The sequence below is a fragment of the Pollachius pollachius genome (genome assembly GCF_949987615.1).
Source record: "Pollachius pollachius genome assembly, contig: scaffold_32, whole genome shotgun sequence".
Classification (NCBI taxonomy): Eukaryota; Metazoa; Chordata; class Actinopteri; order Gadiformes; family Gadidae; genus Pollachius; species Pollachius pollachius.
Genome location: NW_027641422.1, coordinates 26,159 through 45,720, shown reverse-complemented (window position 1 = coordinate 45,720; position 19,562 = coordinate 26,159). Strand labels below are relative to the sequence as shown.

At 49.7% G+C, this 19,562-nt stretch overlaps 1 protein-coding gene across 10 annotated transcripts in view; it reads left to right on the top strand.

Moving 5' to 3' along the window:
- The window catches only part of LOC307091601 (NACHT, LRR and PYD domains-containing protein 3-like), a 53,406-nt gene extending 43,287 nt beyond the window's left edge, over positions 1–10,119 (top strand). For 4 of the 10 annotated variants that reach the window (XM_079759227.1, XM_079759231.1, XM_079759229.1 and 1 more), the window contains 8 exons: positions 133–1,945; positions 2,299–2,472; positions 3,229–3,402; positions 4,626–4,799; positions 5,272–5,445; positions 6,383–6,556; positions 6,733–6,779; positions 7,117–10,113. In XM_079759227.1, coding sequence (XP_079615353.1) covers positions 133–1,945; positions 2,299–2,472; positions 3,229–3,402; positions 4,626–4,799; positions 5,272–5,445; positions 6,383–6,556; positions 6,733–6,779; positions 7,117–7,664 — 3,278 coding nt within the window. In that variant the 3' untranslated portion in view covers positions 7,665–10,113. Of the gene's footprint in view, positions 1–132; positions 1,946–2,298; positions 2,473–3,228; positions 3,403–4,625; positions 4,800–5,271; positions 5,446–6,382; positions 6,557–6,732; positions 6,780–7,116 lie in introns of all 10 variants that reach the window. The other 6 variants (XM_079759235.1, XM_079759232.1, XM_079759228.1 and 3 more) reach the window with 5 other exon arrangements.
- Positions 10,120–19,562: the final 9,443 nt, after the last annotated feature.

Below are 19,562 nucleotides of genomic sequence, written 5' to 3'. Positions count from 1 at the left end.
ACAACCAGCTCTTCCGACCACAAGTAATGAAGCCACTAAATATCATGAAGTTGGTCATTTAACAGGAAATATTGACCTGGCTCCACTGATCACCATCCACTAACTGATATCATCTGTTGATTTCTCATTTAGGATCTGATGCTGTCGATTGCCAAAATAAAATCAAGTCTCATTTGAAGAAGAAGTTCAGGTTTGTGATTGAGGGAATCGCTAAAGCAGGAGAGCGAACAAATCTGAACGACTTCTACACAGAGATCTTCATCACAGAGAGAGGCAGTGGGGTCAACAAGGATCATGAGGTCAGACTGATTGAAACAGCTTCCAGGAAACCAGCCAAGGAAGAAACACCAATCAGATGTGAAGACATCTTTAAACCATTACCTGGACACAATCAACCAATAAGAACAATGATGACAACTGGAGTGGCCGGCATTGGTAAAACCGTCTTAACACACAAGTTCACTCTGGACTGGGCTGAAGGCAAAACCAACCAGGACATACACTTCACATTTCCCCTCACTTTCAGAGAGCTGAATTTACTGAAAGGGAAAGAGTTAAGCTTGGTGGAACTTCTTCATCACCTCTTTATTGAGACCAAAGAAGCAGGAATCTGCAGATTCGACCGGTTCCAAGTAGTCTTCATCTTGGATGGTCTGGATGAGTGTCGACTTCCTCTGGACTTCCAGAACAACCCGATATGGAATGATGCCACAAAGTCCACCTCGGTGGACGTGCTGCTGACAAACCTCATCAGGGGTGAACTGCTTCCCTCTGCTCGCATCTGGATAACAACACGCCCTGCGGCAGCCAATCAGATCCCTGCTGAGTGTGTTGACATGGTGACAGAGGTGAGGGGGTTCTCCGACCAACAGAAGGAGGAGTACTTCAGGAAGAGATTCAGAGAGGAGACGCTGGCCAGCACAATCATCTCCCACGTCAAGAAATCACGAAGCCTCTACATCATGTGTCACATCCCAGTATTCTGTTGGATCACTACTTCAGTTCTGGAAGATATCTTCAAAAAATCCCAGATCGAAGAGATGCCCAAGACCGTGACTCAGATGTACAGCAACTTCCTGAGGGTTCAGTCCATACAGGGGGACAGGAAGTACCATGGGAGGGCTGAAACAGATCCAGACTGGAGTTCAGAGAGCAAGGAGATCATTCTTTCTCTTGGAAAACTTGCTTTTAACCAGCTGGAGAAAGGGAACCTGATCTTCTACGAGGCAGATATGACAGAGTGTGACATCAATATCAGAGCAGCCTCAGTGTACTCAGGAGTGTTCACCCAGATCTTTAAAGAGGAGGGTTGTCTGTACCAGGACAAGGTGTTCTGTTTTGTCCATCTGAGCATCCAGGAGTTTCTGGCTGCCCTTTATGTATTTTTGTCCTTCATCGATACTGGTGTCAATCTGCTCTCAAACTCCAGGAAAGATAAACTCCTCCTCTACCAGAGTGCTGTGGACAAGGCCTTACAGAGTGAGAACGGACACCTGGACTTGTTCCTCCGCTTCCTCTTGGGCCTCTCTCTGGAGACCAATCAGATTGTCCTACGAGGTCTGCTGGGACAGAAAAAAAGATCACTGACCACTCAGATTAAAACAGGTCTGCTGCGACTGACAGGAAGTAGCTCACAGACCAATAAGGGAACAGTGTCTTACATCAAGGAGAAGATAAAAGGAGACCTATCTCCAGAGAGAAGCATCAATCTGTTCCACTGTCTGAATGAGCTAAACGACTGTTCTCTAGTGAAGGAGATCCAACAGTACCTGACATCAGGAAGTCTCTCCGGAGAATCTCTCTCCCCTGCTCAGTGGTCAGCTCTGGTTTTCATCTTACTGACATCAGAAGAGGAGCTGGACGTGTTTGACCTGAAAAAATACTCTGCTTCAGAAGATGGTCTTCTGAGGCTGCTGCCAGTGGTCAAAGCCTCCAAAACATCTCTGTAGGTTCACTGATAACATGTATTACAATACACACTACACAATATAAATACAACTGAAATATAAGGTAGGTTTCTGTAGGTTCATTACAACATGTATTACTATTCTGCTCATAACAGAATAAACATACTAGTCATAATAATATACAAAACATCTCTGTAGGTGTCCTATTAATGGGTAGTGTATTATAGTACACATAAGAGAACATTCAGAACAATAGAATATAGGATTATTTATTTATACATCTAATTATTTAGGTTTTTTTGTTAAACTAATATCATTCCTTCATTATTGAATAACTTAAAGATGTATGTTATTTTAATCACAGTTCCTGTTCTCTTCATTTTGGGTAAAGGCTGAAGGGCTGTGATCTGTCAGAGAGATGCTGTGAAGCTCTGGCCTCAGTTATCAGCTCCAACTCCTCTAGTCTGAGAGAGCTGGACCTGAGTACCAATCGGCTGAAGGATTCAGGAGTGAAGCTGCTCTCTGCTGGACTAGGGAGTCCACACTGTACACTGGAAACTCTCAGGTCAGTTTTACCCAATGATCAAACAGTTACACAACAAGGTGCAATATCAGAAGACATTTAACAGATTTACATCTATAAAAGTGCACACATAAAGTGAAGCAGCAAGCAACTGACATCCCTAAGCGCACAAATGCTTTCTTAGTTCTCATGCTCTCAAAGTGTTTTCCTGATCGCTATGATATTTATTCTCCTCTAAACACAATATGCGTAATAGTGGAATAAAATTTCTAATTATACACAAGACATTGCTTTACATTAACTAACAACATGTATTACAATACATTACATAATATACATAATACTTCAACAAAAAGTAATATTAATAGACAAAACGATTTCCAAACACTGCAAAACAAATGTAAATGGACTGCATTAATATAGCTCTTTTCTAACGATTGGCCACCCAAAGCACTTTACAATATTGCCTCACATTCACGCACACATTCACACACCAACCGCGGAGTCAGCCATGCAAGGCGACAGCCAGCTCGTCGGTAGCAGTTAGGGTCAGGTGCCTTGCTCAAGCACACCTCAACACTCAGCTAGGAGGAGAGGGGATTGAACCAGCAACCTCCAGGTTACCAGCCAACCCGCTATACCTCCTGAGCTACTGCCGCCTCTTCACAACAAATTTCATATAGTTATACATTTTACACCCAATATTGAATAACCACAATTTCTTCAATATGTAATAAGTTTAAGATGTAAGTTATTTTAATCACAGTTCCTAACCTGTTCTCTTTGTTTTGTGTGAAGGCTGAAGGGCTGTGATCTGTCAGAGAGATGCTGTGAAGCTCTGGCCTCAGTTCTCAGCTCCAACTCCTCTAGTCTGAGAGAGCTGGACCTGAGTACCAATGATCTGCAGGATTCAGGAGTGAAGCTGCTCTCTGCTGGACTGGGGAGTCCACACTGTACACTGGAAACCCTCAGGTCAGTTTCACCCAATGGTTAAACAGATACACCACAAGGTGCAATATCAGAAGACATTTAACAGATTTACATCCATAAAAGTGTGCACGTAAAGTGAAGCAGCACGAAACTGACATCCCCAAGCGCACAAATGCTGTCTAAAGGTACGGCCACACTGAACGCTTCATGCTCGTTAAAGGCGTAGAAAATCCGCATTTTTGCATTGGGAACCATTGGTTTTTGGGGCGTAGATGCGTTACACGCGCTAAAAGTAGCGCTTTAGGCGTGTTAGACGCGTTTTACGCACCTAAATAACGCGCCCAGCGCACCTACGTGCCCAACGCACCTATGTGCGGAGTTCAAAAAACTGAACTTTTTACGCTCCTACGCGTGACGCTTAGCCGCGATAGCCAATCAGCGTTGAGCTTGACCCGACGTCACTGGCAGAGTGACGGAGGACAGGCGCTCCGCAGCTAATATGGAGCGCCTGTAGTTGGTGTCCTGACGGGAGATCCTGGCACCAACCCGGGCTAGCAGGTCATCGAACATGGCCCCAGTCAACCCAAAATACCGCTGGAACCGGCCGTCATCCAGGCGGAGTTCCTGGAGGAGGTGGTGAAACTCACCCAGCTGTGAGCGCCTACGGAGGATGTCATGCACCCAAACACGACGGCGTTTGGGTTGACTGCTCTCCTCGAACTCCCACAACATATACAGCGCAGCGATGGTGGTGATCTCAGCCATGTTTGTGGAGCAAATGAAAAGTAGCGGGGTAAAATAAGTTTTGGGCCGGCTCATCTAGCTCCGTAGGCGTGTTGAACCATTTTTGTGACACACAATGATGAAGCGGCAGGTTAGGCCTAATCAAACTCGCGTAACGCGTTCAGTGTGGCCGTACCTTTAGTTCTCGTGCTCGCAAGGTGTTTTCCTGATCGCTATGATGTTTATTCTCATCCCAACACACTATACATAATATAGGTATAAAACTTCTAATTACATACAAAATATCGCATTAGGTTAACTGATAACATGTATTACAATACAATGCATAATATACATAATATTGTAACTAAAAGTAATATTAATATACAAAACGACTTTTCAAACACTGCAAAACAACTATCTTATTGTTATGCATTTTTCACCCAAGTTGAATAACCACAATTTCTTCATTATGTAATAAGTTGAAGATGTATTTTATTTTAATCACAGTTCCTAACCTGTTCTCTTTATTTTGTGTGAAGGCTGAAGGGCTGTGATCTGTCAGAGAGATGCTGTGAAGCTCTGGCCTCAGTTCTCAGCTCAAACTCCTCTAGTCTGAGAGAGCTGGACCTGAGTACCAATGATCTGCAGGATTCAGGAGTGAAGCTGCTCTCTGCTGGACTGGGGAGTCCACACTGTACACTGGAAACTCTCAGGTCCGTTTTACCCAATTGTCAAACAGTTACACCACAAGGTTCAATATCAGAAGAAATTTAACAGATTTAACACCATAAAATTGCACACATAATGTGAAGCAGCACGAAACTGACAACGCCAAGCGCACAAATGCTGTCTTAGTTCTCGTGCTAGCAAAGTCTTTTCCTGAACGCTGTGATGTTTATTCTCCTCACAACGCAATATACAAAATATTGGAATAAAACTTCTAATTATATACAAAACATTGCTTTAGATTAACTGATAACATTACAATACATAATATACATAATACTGCAACAAAAAGTAATTTTAATATACAAACGACTTTTCAAATGCTGCAAAACAACTATCTTATTGTTATACATTTTACACCCAATTTGAATAACCACAATTTCTTCATTATGTAATAAGTTGAAGATGTAAGTTATTTTAATCACAGTTCCTAACCTGTTCTCTTTATTTTGTGTGAAGGCTGAAGGGCTGCAATCTGTCAGAGAGATGCTGTGAAGCTCTGGCCTCAGTTCTCAGCTCCAACTCCTCTAGTCTGAGAGAGCTGGACCTGAGTACCAATGATCTGCAGGATTCAGGAGTGAAGCTGCTCTCTGCTGGACTGGGGAGTCCACACTGTACACTGGAAACTCTCAGGTCAGTTTTCAGCCTCTTCAAACTGGGTCTTGGGGTTGTTTAATATGTAAGGGATGGTCCACGACTAGTTGGACCGTTATCGAAAAGAACACACAAGACGGTATGCATGCTATATGTTATGTAGCTCTGGCCAGCTGATGTGAGGGTTAGGGGTTGACCTGTTAACTACTAGTATGTTATGTTTGTTATATGTTACGTAGCTCTGGCCAGCTGATGTGAGGGTTAGGGGTTGACCTGTTAACTACTCGTATGTTATGTTTGTTATATGTTATGTAAGTCTGGACCACTGATGTGAGGGTTGGGGTTGACCTGTTAACTACTAGTATGTTATGTATGTTATATGTTATGTAGCTCTGGCCAGCTGATGTGAGGGTTAGGGGTTGTCATTAGTGTAGACATGGGGATGAGGCTTTAGCTGTGCTGTGATCTGAATATAATGTACACCTCACCATAGAACATCACTGGCCGTGGTAAAGTGAATCATATTGAACATTAAAGATGGACTTTATTAACTTCACATTAGTTTGGTGTAGTGCTGCTCATGTACGATGCCTTTCTGTTGCTCTTTTGCCTGCTGACAAAACTCTCCCTGGTTCTACACAATGTTAGAACCTGTGAAGAAACGGTCTCAGCGTACCAAACACAGCGGACTTCTCCTGACTCTAACCAAACAATATCTCATTGAGTTGTAGCTATTGAGAAAGGAGCATTTGTGTATGATCCTGTTTCACATCCAAGTGAAGGAAGTTCTGATGTCTGTGATGATGTCATCTCCCAACTTCCTCTTCCTGTCTCCTTGTCCTCCAAATGGAATGAATACACTTTATAAATGTGGTTACTTTAGTATGAACTGCTCTCAACCAGAATAAATATAATAAAGTGTGTGTGTATGTGTGTGTGTGTGTGTGTGTGTGTGTGTGTGTGTGTGTGTGTGTAGCTTGTCTGGCTGCCTGGTCACACAGGAAGGCTGTTCTTCTCTGGCCTCAGCTCTGAGCTCCAACCCCTCCCATCTGAGAAAGCTGGACCTGAGCTACAATCACCCAGGAGACTCTGGAGCTGCGCTGCTCTCTGCTGGACTGGAGGATCCACGCTGGAGACTGGACACTCTCAGGTATGGAGAGGACAGCTCACCACTCAGGGACAAAGTCTCCTACGAGGATTCAAGCCGCTGCTAGATGAAGTGGTTTGAAGAGGCAGCTGTCACTCACGTTGTGTAGAACGTGATGAGACGGCAGATGATGAAGGTGAATGTGTCAACGTGCTGCTCTCACTTTGTTTCCCCCCCAGTGTGGAGCACGGTGGAGTGTGGAGGCTGAAACCAGCTCTAAAGAAGTGTAAGTGTCTGTTTGATTCATCACATCACACACTCACTACTGAGATGGAAAGTCCATCCACACAGCAGGAAGTGAGATCAGATCCTACTGGGAATGAGGATGATGGCTGACATCATGTATCTTCCATATATTAATACTGTCCAATCATCATGAAGATAACATCTGGGCTCGGGGGAGGGGGGGGGGGGGTGAAGGCGGAGTCTGAAGCAATAGCGTTACTATAACATCACATGACCCCCCCCCCCCCCTCACATGTCATGTTCAGGAGAACAGTACCAGTGATGATGATGAGGATGAAGAGCGGTTCAGCAGCTCATCATGTCTGGTTCTCCCTCAGATGTCTGTGAACTCACACTGGACCCCAACACGGCCCACAGACTCCTCTCTCTGTCTGAGGACAACAGGAAGGTGACGGGGGTTGGAGAGGACCAGTCGTATCCGGATCACCCAGAGAGATTTGACTACTGGGACCAGGTGTTGGGTAGAGAGGCTCTGACTGGCCGCTGTTACTGGGAGGTAGAGAGGGAAGGAGGTGTTGTTATAGGAGTGACATACAGAGGAATCACAAGGAGAGGAGAGGGTGGTGACAGCAGGCTTGGAGGGAACAACAAGTCCTGGTGTCTTTATTGTGATGATGATGGTTACTATGCCCAGTACAACGGTACAGTAACAGTCCTCCCTCTCCGCCCCGCTGGCTCCACCAGAGTAGGAGTGTATCTGGACCGGCCTGCTGGCTCTCTGTCCTTCTACAGAGTGTCCCCAGGTGGAGGAGGGTCCTCAGACACACTGACACACCTCCACACCTTCTGGTCCTCCTTCACCCAGGAGGACCTCCTCCCGGGGGTCTGGGTATGGGGGTCCTCAGCGTCTCTCTGTCGGTTGTAGACACACGCACGCACGCACGCATGCACACACACACACACACACACACACACACACACACACACACACACACACACACACACACACACACGAAGGGTGCTGGGTAGGGTCCTCGGGGGTCGGCGGGGCCTCAGTGTCTCTGAGTGGGAGTTGGGGGGGGTTGAGGGTGTAGACAGACACACACACACACACACACACACACACACACACACACACACACACACACACACACACACACAGTGGGGTTCTGAGGGTCCCTGTGTTCTGGGTTAGGGGCCTCAGTGTCTCTGTGTCAGTTATAGTCTCTCTCTCTCTCTCTCTCTCTCTCTCTCTCATATATTACCACACACGCGTGCACATACATAACACTTAATGCAGTACATGTATGTATGCATTACATAATGCATACATGACACAACCATGCGCCCACACACACACACACACACATGAAGGGTGTGTGAGGGGGGCTTGGGGAGGGGGGGAGGGTGAGACACCCAATTACCAACTGGTCTCGCTCACTTCTCTCCTGTTCAAACTCAACTGGCAGAACCCTTGAGTCATGTGTGAGAGCATAGAAGAGGCCTCAGGTGAGCTCTGCTGTGTTGGAGATGAGCTGCTCTGGCCTGATCAGGATGGAGGTGGGATACAGACTGATTTACATGTGTGGGATGGCTCAGCGGGTTGGGTGGCTCTATGTTTTCTCAGATAGTCCAAATGGCTCTGCCGTTTGTCCTTTCCGTTATTATGCTCTATGTGGTCATCGAGTTATCTCCCTGTGTGTTTCACCGGATGACCGACCCCCCAACCGACCCCCCCGGGGACTGACCCGATCTTGTTGCCCCCCCTCAGGGTAGCTGTGTTAGAGAGCCCACCCCGTCCCAAGGTCTGGTGCCCCAAACTCCCCAACGTTTCTAAGGCTAAGCCTTCCTCTGGGCCCTTTAATGTTGTTAGACTAACAGAACCACTTTTCTGCTGGGGACAGAGAGAGCTGTCAGAGAAAGGTGGAGCTTCACCGCCCAGCAGAGGGAGGTGTCTGGACAGTCCATTTCCTTTATTTTACAATTTAAAATCTGTTTTGGTTTAATCATGAGTAACCTAATGAGTTTTTTATTTTTTAATTAGCCTACACCTGGTTTACTTGTGGTTGATGAGTATACTTTTTTATGTTTGCTATTGCCTTTTATGCTTCATTTTGTTGATTTAGATAATTGTTAATTTCTTACCAGTAGATCCACTGAATTGTCATTTTAAAGGGTGATCTTTAAACTACGTTTAATTTGATGGAGAGGGAGGAATGTAGAATGTTGGTGTATTTTAATGCCTCTCTGTGTTCACATCTCTTAGTCTAGGACCAGGCCAGTGCCTCTCCTACTGTACGAGGTGTTATTTCCAACATTCCATTCCATCATTTGTGATGTCCCAACAAGGACGAACCAACCCGGTCGCCTGGGACATAGCCAGGGCCGCCATATACCTTATCAAGGGAGACACTGTTATTTTGTTATTCACGCTTTCTTTCCTATAATACTGGCCTCAAACCTTTGGTTCGGTGAGAAGAGGGATCGACAGCCAAGGAGCACGTCTGGAGACTGTTCCTCACCTCCTACACTGAGACTATCCCACCTAAATTTGTACCTGTGCTGTATTACATCCTCCAATAAACCTGCTATTCAACCCTCTGACCCAACCTGGCAAGTTGATTTGATTTCCACTTCAAGAATTACTACTACGAGGGAGAAATACACAACGCAGTCTTTACAAACAGTTTAGAAATGAGCAGAAATCGAACACATATAGATCTGTTTCACCTTCACCTCATTTATAATCTTTCTATTTTTTTTGGCCTAAGGGAAGCTTTTTTTGCAGTCAGTTCATCTGAACATTTAACTGTATTACAGTAACAAATAAGTTACATTTTTGAACTTGTGCACTGATTTAATCATTAAATCCCCTGAAAAAACATTCTCTTACTGTAGTGTTTTTCATTTTACTTATCAGTGCAATTACTGTACTGTGAGTTTTGCCAAAATTGGTAACATTGGTGTATTTTCAGAACTCCAACAATGTTGCAGTATCAACTATAGGTGTACAGCATGACTCTGTGACTCTGATTGTGAGTTTAGCCCATTGAAGCTCATTGGATAGACAAATATGCATTGTATCCTATCGAGATACAATTGTGTCAATGCAATATTGATGTGATATATTCACAGTATTGTATTAAAATATGGCAAGAATATTTATACTGTATGTACCACATAATTGCAACTTTGAAAAAGACGTTTTATCTAAACAATTGTATACATTTGAATATGTAACATGGCCTCATAAAGTCAAAACAAAGGTAAACAGTATTTTGATGGAAGTGTTTTAAATGTATCACACAAGTGTTTAATTGATGCTCTCTAATAGATATTCATATGATCATTGTGTTTCTTGTTTTGGTGGAATAAAATCTGTTTTGAGATGAGAAAACATGGTATTGAGTGCTGTGGTTCATTTTGAAAGAGATTTGTGGAGTTTTGACAAAATGGTTAACTCTTTTCAGATTTGTCCTTAGCGTTTTGAGAAATTGAGCTATAGTTTCAGAAAACGTGTTTAAACAATTGAGAAAAACTGTCAGAAAAGCTTCCTGCTTGTTCAGAACACCGCTGATAGACTCCTAGAGCCCTATTTTAGCGGTTTGAAACGCAAGTGAGAAGCGCAAAACGGAAGTAGCTTTGTGGGCGGGGCTCTGCCTCTGTTGCTATTATAATGGTGGATACATTAGTCTTCCGCCCGACGCAAATCTAAAAAGGGTTGCCCTGAAGTAGCCTAATTTCCCGTAGGTGTGGTTTGGGCGTAACGTGCAATAAACCAATGAGAGCGCCGTCTCCCATCCCCTTTAAGAGCCATGAGCACATTTGAACCTGATGAGTTGATATTTTCTATTTCCCCTCTACCTGCTCTGACCCGGTCTCTCTCTCTCTCTCTCTCTCTCTCTCTCTCTCTCTCTCTCTCATCCTCCCAGCTGGAGCAGGATGAATGGGGGCCCTGACTTTGGCCCCGCCTCCTTCGTGCCCTCATGGGGCGCCATGGTAACGGGGGCGTGTCACTTCCTGTTCACCTTCAACGTAAACCAATCATCACCAAGGAGCAGGAGGACTGCACCGGGCTGAACCTCAGGGAGCTGGGGAGACCCCCCAGGACCAGGACCAGATACAGGGGGATTAGATAGTCTTCATCTGGGGGGGGGAGGTACCAGGACCAGATACAGGGGGGTTAGATAGTCTTCATCTGGGGGGGAGGAGGTACCAGGACCAGATACAGGGGGGTTAGATAGTCTTCATCTGGGGGGGGGAGGTACCAGGACCAGATACAGGGGGGTTAGATAGTCTTCATCTGGGGGGGGGGAGGTACCAGGACCAGATACAGGGGGGTTAGATAGTCTTCATCTGGGGGGGGGGAGGTACCAGGACCAGATACAGGGGGGTTAGATAGTCTTCATCTGGGGGGAGGTACCAGGACCAGATACAGGGGGGTTAGATAGTCTTCATCTGGGGGGGGGGGGAGGTACCAGGACCAGATACAGGGGGGTTAGATAGTCTTCATCTGGGGGAGGTACCAGGACCAGATACAGGGGGGTTAGATAGTCTTCATCTGGGGGGGGGAGGTACCAGGACCAGATACAGGGGGGTTAGATAGTCTTCATCTGGGGGGGGGGAGGTACCAGGACCAGATACAGGGGGGTTAGATAGTCTTCATCTGGGGGGAGGTACCAGGACCAGATACAGGGGGGTTAGATAGTCTTCATCTGGGGGGGGGGAGGTACCAGGACCAGATACAGGGGGGTTAGATAGTCTTCATCTGGGGGGGGGAGGTACCAGGACCAGATACAGGGGGGTTAGATAGTCTTCATCTGGGGGGGGGGGGTACCAGGACCAGATACAGGGGGGTTAGATAGTCTTCATCTGGAGGGAGGTACCAGGACCAGATACAGGGGGGTTAGATAGTCTTCATCTGGGGGGGGGGAGGTACCAGGACCAGATACAGGGGGGTTAGATAGTCTTCATCTGGGGGGGGGGGGGGGTACCAGGACCAGATACAGGGGGGTTAGATAGTCTTCATCTGGGGGGGGAGGTACCAGGGCCAGATACAGGGGGGTTAGATAGTCTTCATCTGGGGGGGGGAGGTACCAGGACCAGATACAGGGGGGTTAGATAGTCTTCATCTGGGAGGGGAGGTACCAGGACCAGATACAGGGGGGTTAGATAGTCTTCATCTGGGGGGGGGGGGGAGGTACCAGGACCAGATACAGGGGGGTTAGATAGTCTTCATCTGGGGGGGGGGGGAGGTACCAGGACCAGATACAGGGGGGTTAGATAGTCTTCATCTGGGGGGGGTACCAGGACCAGATACAGGGGGGTTAGATAGTCTTCATCTGGGGGGGGGAGGTACCAGGACCAGATACAGGGGGGTTAGATAGTCTTCATCTGGAGGGAGGTACCAGGACCAGATACAGGGGGGTTAGATAGTCTTCATCTGGGGGGGGGAGGTACCAGGACCAGATACAGGGGGGTTAGATAGTCTTCATCTGGGGGGAGGTACCAGGACCGGATACAGGGGGGTTAGATAGTCTTCATCTGGGGGGGGGAGGTACCAGGACCAGATACAGGGGGGTTAGATAGTCTTCATCTGGGAGGGGGGAGGTACCAGGACCAGATACAGGGGGGTTAGATAGTCTTCATCTGGGGGTTAGGGCCCCCTTGGGGTCCGACCCGGGGCGTGTGTGCGGTGGGAGCCCCCCTGACCCCCCCCAGAAGGTGCAGGCTCTGGGCTGGTTCCTGGAGGAGCCCCAGCTGGCCCAGGTCTCCACCAACCTGCTGGACTACCAGGTCACAGCCCTCCACCCCGTCTACGAGGCCGTCTGCAGCCGCGCTCAGGTCAGGGCTCCTCCTGGGGCTGTGCTGCCATGTTCCAGTACTGGGAGTACTGCACAGCGTCACTGCATTGTGTAGTCCAGTGTTGTGTACTGGACGGCCTCACCTTAGCAAGCCAACTGAAACCACTGTAGATAGAAAACGTATTCTTTCCTCTTCATGTTCCCCTTCCTGTCTTCCTCCCAATGTACTTCCTGTCCTTCTCCCCATGTACTCCCTGTCCTCCTCCCCATGCACTTCCTGTCCTCCTCCCACCCCAGAGGGAGACCACGCCCACCTCAGAGAGGAGGCCAAGCCCACCTCAGAGGAAGGCCCCGCCCATCTTTGAGCTGCTGGACCATCGGAGGTCACAGACTTTTGGTCGACCAATCAGGTTGCCGGGGGCTGGATCTGTATGAGTGGCATGGAACTGGAAACCAGCGGAGAGGCAGAACCAGTCCCAGTATGAGAGCACTTAACCAACCCTACTGAATGACTCTATGGAGACCTGACCTGATGACTAGTGGCTAACTAGCTGTGGCTAACTGGCTATGGCTAACTGGCTGTGGCTAACTAGCAGTTGCTAACTGGCTGTGGCTAACTAGCTGTGGCTAACTAGCTGTCTCTCTCTGCAGGTCATCAGTAAACAAGGACTGGACTCTCTGGGACTGTCCAACCCCAAGGAGAGAGTCATTGAGTTGGTTATAGTGCGCACACACACACACACACCACACACACACACACACTCACATAGACACACACACATGTGTGTGGCATCCCGCCCCTTAAACCTCGGCCCGGGCGGGTCCGAGAATCAGTGGTGGACGGGGTATACCGCCGCCACCTACCAACCGGTGGCAGAGAGCACCACGTCTCTCCCCCCAATCAGCGAGATGGGGAACACCTGGCCGCAGGGAGTAGAAAGCCCCGGAGCCATCTTAAAAAGGACCACAGAGCGGGAGACGGGAGAAGAGCGACACAAAGGGATTACTCGACACGCCCGCGGACTAGAGGCTCACAGAGACCCTAGATCGAGTACCTGTATTTCTGATTCTTGTTGAATAAATGCAGAGTGCGGCTTAACCCTTGTTCAACGTGTGATTCGTACCTGAAACCTGGTACATTGGGAAGCGGGCTACCACATATGGTGGAGAATGCAGGCAGTCTGAAGGACCCCACTACACCACCAGTCCGGCATGCAGAACCCGGACGGAACCGCGGCGACGGCCGCCCAGCAACAGCAGCGGGAGACCTCGGACAGCATTGCCCTGCTCCGCGAGGCCGTAGTGCGGCTCACCCAGCACGCCGTCCGCCCGCCCCGACCGCTGCCCCTGCCAGCCGGCTCACCAAGCTGGGGCCCGCCGACGACGTGGAGGCGTACCTGGAGGTCTTTGAGCGGACCGCCCAGAGGGAAAGCTGGCCAGAGGAGCAGTGGGCCCATATTGTGGCCCCGTTCCTCACCGGGCCCGCCCAGCAGGCGAGCCAGGACCTACCGGCGGAGACTGCCGGACAGTACCCGGCCCTCAAACAGGCGATCCTGGCGTACTACGGTCACAACCTCACGGCTCGCGTGCAATGCGTCCATGACTGGCGATTCGACGTCCGGGGCGCCGTACGGACGCAGATCGCCCAGCACAGTTGACTGGTGAAGCGGTGGCTGGCAACAGGAGAAGGACCCAGCCCTATCGACAGGCTGATAATAGACAACACCCTTCGTCGGCTCCCGCCGGACGCCCGACGGGTGCTGGCACACCACCATCCCGACACAGTGGATGACCTGGTCCGACAGCTGGAGAACTGGCAGGTGGCCCAGCACCTGAGCGCCAGAACCGGAACACCCCACGACTCGTCAAGACCCGCCGAGACCAATGGGGACACACGACCGGGGCCCCGGCACCCTCCCCCGACCCGCCGAGCGGGATGCAGGAGAGTCGCGAGGGGAGGCGCTGCTACGAGTGCGGCCAGCCCAGCCATCTCGCCCGCTACTGCCCGGGAGACCGAGACACGTCGATGCCGTCGGCCTACGCGGACAAGGGGACGGGCCAACCCTGCGTGCTGGCGACCTGTTGGGCGCAGGGGACGTCCGGAAGCCTGACCATACCGGCGCGGGTTATGAATCGGGACACGCAGGCCCTTTTGGACACCGGCAGCGTGGTCACCCTCCTCCGCCCCGACTTGGCGGGCGGAAGGGAAGGGGAACCCGCCTGCGTGCACGGGGATAGCCGAACTTACGAAACCTGCCACGTGGTCGTCCGGACCCCACACGGGGTGTTCACGGCTCGGGCGGGGATCGTACCCCACCTCCTGGTGCCGCTACTGATCAGAAGGGACTGCCCGATCTTCCACCGGCTGTGGGACCCGGCGCGAGAAATCCGGAGCCGGAGAGAACCTCCCCGCGGAGGGGCGAGGAGAGCTCGGCAGGCCTACGGGGCCACCAGGCTCCCGTCATCCCCCGGAGAGCTGACGGCGGAGGACCAGGAGTCCGAGGGGAACGGACCCTCCCCACCGGGGTCCCCGCTCCACACGGGAAGAGGACCCGTCCGGACCGGGTCACCGGAACCTTCCCCCGACACCCCGGAAACCCTCACGGCACCCGAGCAGCTAGATCCCCCGGAGGAGCCGGAGAGTTCCCCCCTCACCGAGTTCTCGGACTTCTTGCCGGGGAGGGGGGAAGGCTCAGCCCGACCCGGCCAGTTTGCCACCGCCCAGCTCCAAGACGAGGCCATTAAACATGCCTGGAGGCACGTATTGGTCCACGACGGACAGACCCGAGACTCGGTGAGTCACCTCCCGCACCCACACTTCAGCACAAAGAGGGAGCAGTTAGTGGTGCCCCACACATACGTCAGCAAGGTGCTGTTCATGGCCCACACCCACCTCCTCGGAGCCCATCTGGGCATGGACAAGACCCGGGAACGGGTCCTCGCGAGATTCTATTGGCCGGGGGTAAAGAGGGATGTCGAGCGTCACTGTCAGGGGTGTCCCGAGTGCCAGAGGGTAGCGCCTCGGGCCACAGTCAGAAACCCCCTTATCCCCATGCCGATCATAGAAACTCCCTTCGAACGAATAACACTGGACATTGTGGGGCCCCTTCCCAAGACCAGCCGGGGACACGATACATCCTGGTACTGGTGGACTACGCCACCCGGTACCCCGAGGCGCTACCCCTGCGCGCAGGCACCGCGGAGGCGGTCGCCCGGGAGCTAATGCTACTGTTTAGCCGGGTAGGGATAGCCAAGGAGGTGTTAACGGATCAGGGCTCCTGCTTCATGTCCTGTGTAATGAAAGAATTACTCAGACTCCTGCAGGTAAAGCAGCTTCGGACCTCAGTCTACCATCCCCAGACGGATTGCCTGGTGGAGCGGTTCAACAAGACCCTGAAGCAGATGCTCAAAAAGGCCATGGACCTGGACAGTAAGAACTGGGACCAGCTGTTACCACACATATTGTTTGCCGTATGGGAGGTCCCCCAGGCGTCCACCAGATTCTCCCCCTTCGAGCTGCTGTACGGACGAAGGCCCCGCGGCATCCTGGAAATAGCCAAGGAGGCATGGGAGAGCCAGCCATCCCCCCACCGCACCACCCTGGACCATGTGGAACAGGTGAGGGACCGCATGGCCCAGGTGTGGCCCATCGTCCAGGTACACCTCCGGCAAGCCCAGCAGGCCCAGGCGAGGGTCTACAACCGGGGAGCCCAGCTGCGAACCTTCCAGCCTGGGGACCTGGTCCTGGTCCTGGTCCCCACGGCGGAATGTAGGTTCCTTGCGAAGTAGCAGGGACCTTATGAGGTGGTTCAACGTGTGGGGGAGGTAAACTACCGGGTTAGACAACCAGGGAGGCGAAAGCCTACCCAAATATACCACATTAACATTTTGAAGCAGTGGAGGGAGGTGGACCCCTGACCCTGCTCCCCTGGCGCTGGCGGCCCGACGCGAGATCCCGGAGGTCCCGGTGGGAGAGGACCTCAGCCCGGCCCAGAAGCACGACCTCAACGAGGTCGTCATGCAGCACCGGGACGTGTTTTCCGAGCTGCCATGGAGGACCACGATCGCCCACCATGATATCCGGACGGCGCCGGGAGTGAAGGTGAGAGTCCACCCCTATAGGATCCCGGAGGCCCGGAGGGAGGCCATACAGGCCGAGGTACGCCGGATGCTGCAGCTCGGGGTCATCGAGGAGTCGCGCAGTGCCTGGTCCAGCCCGGTAGTCCTCGTACCAAAACCAGATGGGACCTATAACTTCTGTAATGACTTCCGGAGGCTGAACGAGGCGTCCGAGTTCGATGCCTACCCCATGCCCCGCGTCGACGAGCTAATCGAATGCCTTGGTCCGGCCCGTTATCTCACGACCCTGGACCTGACCAAGGGATATTGGCAGGTACCGTTGACCCGGGCGGCCCGGGAGAAGACGGCGTTCTCATCTCCAGGGGGCTTGTACCAGTACACCGTCCTCCCCTTCGGAGTACATGGCGCTCCGGCCACCTTCCAGCGCATGATGGACCAGCAGGAATGACATGGGGAAACAGCTCGAAACCCCAATGGACTAGAGGCTCTCGGAGACCCTAGATCGAGTACATGTGTTCTCCGTCTTGCTAATTATCGCTGTGTGTGGCTTAAACCCTGACTTCGCAGTGAGATCTATCCTTGACCACGACACAACGGGGAGCGGGTACCGGACACACACATACACACACACACACACACACACACACACACACACACACACACAGACCACATATAAGACTCAGGGTGTAGCGTCCTGTAGCTCTACGTATCTGGAGATGCAGCGGTGCAAGGCAGGAAATGAAGATCGGTGTGATCTACTCCAGTTTCCCCCAACAGAGCCATACAGCTGAACACAAACATGTTGCCCTGGCTTGCAAGTATTTTACTTTAAATAAATTAGTTTGGACTGAAATGAGAATAGTGTTGGTCTACAAGTGTCCATCACAGATTGCACAACAGCAAAGGTGTGTGTGTGTGTGTGTGTGTGTGTGTGTGTGTGTGTGTGTGTGTGTGTGTGTGTGCGTGCGTGTGTGTCAACAATAACTTTTTCATGAGGCCTTGTCCCTCGGATAAGTACATTTACCTTTCACTTGACCAGACACAAAAGTCACTTTTCCGAGCAAAAATGCGTCCTTTTACAAAAGTAATAATTTTTCATGTTGTTTGTGAAGGGAGAATGCAGAATTCAGACGAACAAACAGTTGCAATAATTCACACCATGTCAACCATATCACTAAAACAGCCATATCCCTCCTCTCAATCACACCACCTGAAGTGGCGAACCCTTTTTTCGCCATATTTGTTCCTGAGGCAGAGATAATCCGATACACATTTCTTGGGAAGCACGCACAGAGAGTGTTTAACTTTGTGTTGATTCATTTATTACGCGTTAACTCTGGTTGACTTTCCAGGAAATAACAAAACATAAAGACTCCAAACAATGTAACTGTTAGGGCCAAAATAGGGTTCTTAGTATTGTACAAAAAGGGACTTTTCCATGTAAAATAATAAGTCAAATAATGCGTCCAATATTGTGTCCAATAATGCGAAATAATGCGTCCAATATTGTGTCCAATAATGCTAAATAATGCGTCCAATATTGTGTCCGATAATGCGAAATAATGCGTCCAATATTGTATCCAATAATGGTAAATAATGCGGTCAGAAAACTGTTGGCTCCCTGCCTTCCAAACCTGAACAATAGTAGTTAGCCTGCCCTATATGAGGGCCTCCAATAGGCTCCAGGTAGATCGTGACACACCTATTTCCCCAGGTGACACAAAGGACTAATCACCACATCATCACAAAATGCATAAATATACATATGAATGAAAATTAGATTAATATTTCATACACTTTATAAATTATAACTCATACTTTTAGCCTTGGACTCAAAATATATTTACTTAAAAATATTAAACACAAAAGACCTCTAAATGGCTCACTCACTCACTCACTCACTCACTCACCCACTCACTCACTCACTCACTCATATGCTCATCGCACATAGACAAACACGCTCACACACAGTCTTTCTCGCACACACCTTACACACACACTCTTCCTAATTCCCGATTCCCAATTTAATATTCCCTCTGTGAGCCCAACCCTCTCCCTGTGATTGGACGACACTGTGGATCAGAGTGAGCATACGTTAACCTGCTGACCACTGATTGGTCAACGAGCAACAGGTGTGTCCTACTCAACAAATGAGTAACGAATGAGTAACAACCAGGGCCTCCGTTAGGGCCCCAGTTAGGGCCCCAGTTGTTAATCAATCGGTACTCATTCGTTCCTCAGTAACTACCTACGTTTATGCGTACCTTATTGTAAAGTGTTACCGTAACATCAACTACTGGAACAACCCTAAATGCTTTTAGACTCTCTCTCTCTCTCTCTCTCTCTCTCTCTCTCGCTCTCTTTCACACTCACACACACACACACACACACACACACACACATAACGTCAGCAAAACAAACTGATTATGCCGTTCCCATAATGTGGTGAGTTAAGTTGTATTCAAATTTGAATAAAAATATGTAGTGGACTCCTAGACATGTCCACTACGCTATCTGCTATATTATACCTATGTATGTTGTATCTTTATATTCAATTAAAAATAATCTTGTGTGTGTGTGTGTTTGTTTGTGTTTGCATGCATCCGTGAGTCTGTGTGTCAACTGAAGACATCTGATAAGCGTAGAAGAAAAACACTGTCACTTCCTGACACTGATGATTGCAGGCTGATGATTGGTTAGAATTAAAACATGTGAGGTGGTTTTTCCAGCTGATATAGCAGAGCTGACTCCTGAGAGCAGACGTATTGGAAGCTGTCAGGGAGGAACCATGGTTACCATCTCTGAACCGGACCCTTGAATCTCTGAGGAACCTGAGGACACGTCTTTGGACCGGAGGAAGCGCAGGAAGAGAAGATTTGGTAGGTGCCCTTTTGAGAGGATTTAAAATAAATTATCCAGTAAAAAAAAGTGTTTGCATC